At 38.6% G+C, this 2,618-nt stretch overlaps 1 protein-coding gene across 1 annotated transcript; it reads right to left on the bottom strand.

The window, feature by feature from the left end:
• Positions 1–367: 367 nt before the first annotated feature.
• Positions 368–2,618, bottom strand: LOC148741041 (ryncolin-4-like). The gene is made up of 4 exons (XM_088761974.1): positions 2,521–2,618; positions 2,031–2,125; positions 1,513–1,896; positions 368–1,405 (listed from the first exon to the last, which is right to left on the bottom strand). The coding sequence occupies exons 1-4, from the start codon at positions 2,616–2,618 to the stop codon at positions 1,101–1,103; spliced, it is 882 nt and encodes a 293-aa protein (XP_088618100.1). The 3' UTR covers positions 368–1,100.

Genomic DNA, 2,618 nt, shown 5'->3' with positions numbered 1-2,618 from the left:
ACTGGAATTAACTTGTGAATTAGATACGATCGACAGCTCATCGGGTTCGCTTCATTTCCGCTTTTCTCACTTCATTCGGGAGGAGAGTTTCGTTTAGCATTTGCCAAGTTACATCTTTTCACTCATTGTTTGGAAGATTGTTTGGAGAAAGATGTTTGTCATCTTATCACGAGCGTAGGGCAATTGGGAATCATTGGACCTCGTGATGGCTTTGCTCACCGTTGAGTCTATGCGGCTCACTGGTAGAGTGTTAGAGCGCGGAGTTCCTATTCCTAGCCAATCCAAAGAAAAAAAAATAGGTTAAAACTTCACGGTGTTATCCCATTTCGGATGCTCAGTCATAGAGAGAAAAGATCTTACAAAAAGTTTGGTGTTTAATTTACAATTTCTTTTTTGTATTTCGTATTGTATACATCTTCGCATTTTATTGTAAATTCAAAATTGTAAATAGCAAACAGCAATTCCGTATTCAATTTTATCATGTGAAGCGCATTTGATCATATCCTCCTGTATGCTAATTTGCGCTATGTAAATATTAAATCTTATTATTATTATTATTATTATTATTATTATTATTGTTGATTATCATAATTAGAACTTAAGTATCAGAAGTCTTATGAAAGGATACATTTTTCGTATTAAAGTTCCTTACATAGAGCTCACGTTTCGGCAACCTTGGCGGAATTCATCATCAGAGTCAAGTGATTCTGATGGCAACCAGAGGTAACAGTCCCTCTCAGGATTACCCTAACCCGGACAATCAGTGTTCACGATCAAATGTTACTCTTGGGTTTAAACAATTTATTACAAAACTTGAAATCTCATGTATAATGGTCAAATATAGCTCTCCTGAGTAAATTACTCCACACTTATTGAATTGTCTAAAACTACACCTTTTCTTCGACGTTCAAGGCGAAGATCATGTTTCAGCGCCTCCCCGCCCCACCTTTACTTCGAATCACTTTTTTTCTGTATAAAAGGCATGCTATTCACTTATGCCTCAATCAAGTGTCTAAGTCGACCATTTTTTTAACTTTCTATCTTTGGTCCTAGTCTTAACCGCCTCGTTCCTCGCCAATGACGTTTGCCTTTCTGGTCAATCATGTGTCTGAGCAAAGTCTTGAGTCGAAATGTTTATTCGAAAACCTCTGACAATTCGAAAATACCACCGGTCTGATTTTCATTTCTGATGTTTTGGGAGCGCAGTTAGCATCATTAGGATCTAAAAGTCCCCAGTGATTCTTTCCTTCTCCGTTATATCCATAAAGTCCATTTAGATTTGAAAGAAAAATGTCGTTGAACCACCAGCTCTCCCTTCCTTTTCCAGTGCAGTGATGGTGCTTTCGATCCCAGGTGCAAAACCTAGAGCTGTTATGAGCACTAAGAGAATCGTTCACAGTCGCTTCTGTTAAGGAAGTAAGATCCAGTAATAAATTCTTCGAACCTCAGCTGAGTTGTTATCACGATAAAAATATAGAAAAATCTATTCTACTTGTTTTTTTTTTTACTTACTTGTAAGATTGCCAACGTTCAGCCTGTATTTAGCTGTTTCGTTCCCAATTCCAAACCACTCATATTCGGTGTAAACAACTTTGGCAGAATTTATCCCCAGATCTACTCGAAGCGTGTTGTTTTTCTTCTCTCGAGTCAAGCGGTGGATCTTATCCAGTCCGAGCCAAAATTCACCTGCCAGGAAATTTCCAAAACCATTCTTGTAGTCAGCCCAAGTGCGGTTGAAATCAACAGAACCATCTATTCTTCTCTGGAACACGGTCCAGCCCCCACCGTCTGTTGTCTGGTCACAATATACATCAAAGGCATCTGAATGATCAGGTTTGATTGTATAAACACCACTGATTGTCTGGCCAGACTCGTGCAACTCAGCACAATTCTTGACTATGTCGAGAACAAAGACAGTTTTCTCAATTAATTTGCACGCAAGTAAACAGAATGAGATAATTTTTAATACAATAACAGTATTCGGCGAAACAAAATGAAAGAGAAAAATAAACCATGTGCGCAAGACTTACATTTGTTTCGCTGATGGCTATGTTTGGTTGACCTTGAGAATCCAATACCTTCGACAACGGGTTGGCATTTTAAAAATTCGATACAAGTGGGCAAGCTTTTAGACAGCACATGTTACAGTTGAGATTTTGAGACAACTTCCTCTCACTTCAGAAGTGTAAAAGAACATTAGGTTAGCTGTTTAAACAGGAAGAATTAGCTCTGCAAGGCACTTCAGTGTTACCCCTCTTGTACCCGGCTAAGAGTTATGCCGCTAAGGTGTTTTCTCCAATAGTATTTTAAAGAACAGACTTATGTGAGTCCACCCCATCTTCGGCTGACGATCGTCTTTCGAGTAAACTTTACTTTAGCCGTATTCAGCTACAAGAATGATACGCGCTTTGCGTATTTTTCACACACTACACAGCCTGCAGTTAACTAAAATGATACAAAGAGAATGAAACGAGTGATAATTTAGCTCTTTATCATAATGGTGTGGGAAGGTAATCTTACTTACATCTAATCGAGACTCCATGCGCTGAAGATAAGATTGGAATTGCAAACAGTATTGCCCCAAACAGCAAAGCAAAATGTCTGGAAACAGAAGTCAT

Source organism: Stylophora pistillata, chromosome 1 (genome assembly GCF_964205215.1).
Source record: "Stylophora pistillata chromosome 1, jaStyPist1.2, whole genome shotgun sequence".
In the NCBI taxonomy this organism is placed as follows: domain Eukaryota; kingdom Metazoa; phylum Cnidaria; class Anthozoa; order Scleractinia; family Pocilloporidae; genus Stylophora; species Stylophora pistillata.
The sequence above is the reverse complement of the archived record's forward strand: the minus strand, read 5'-3'. Positions and strand labels throughout refer to the sequence as shown.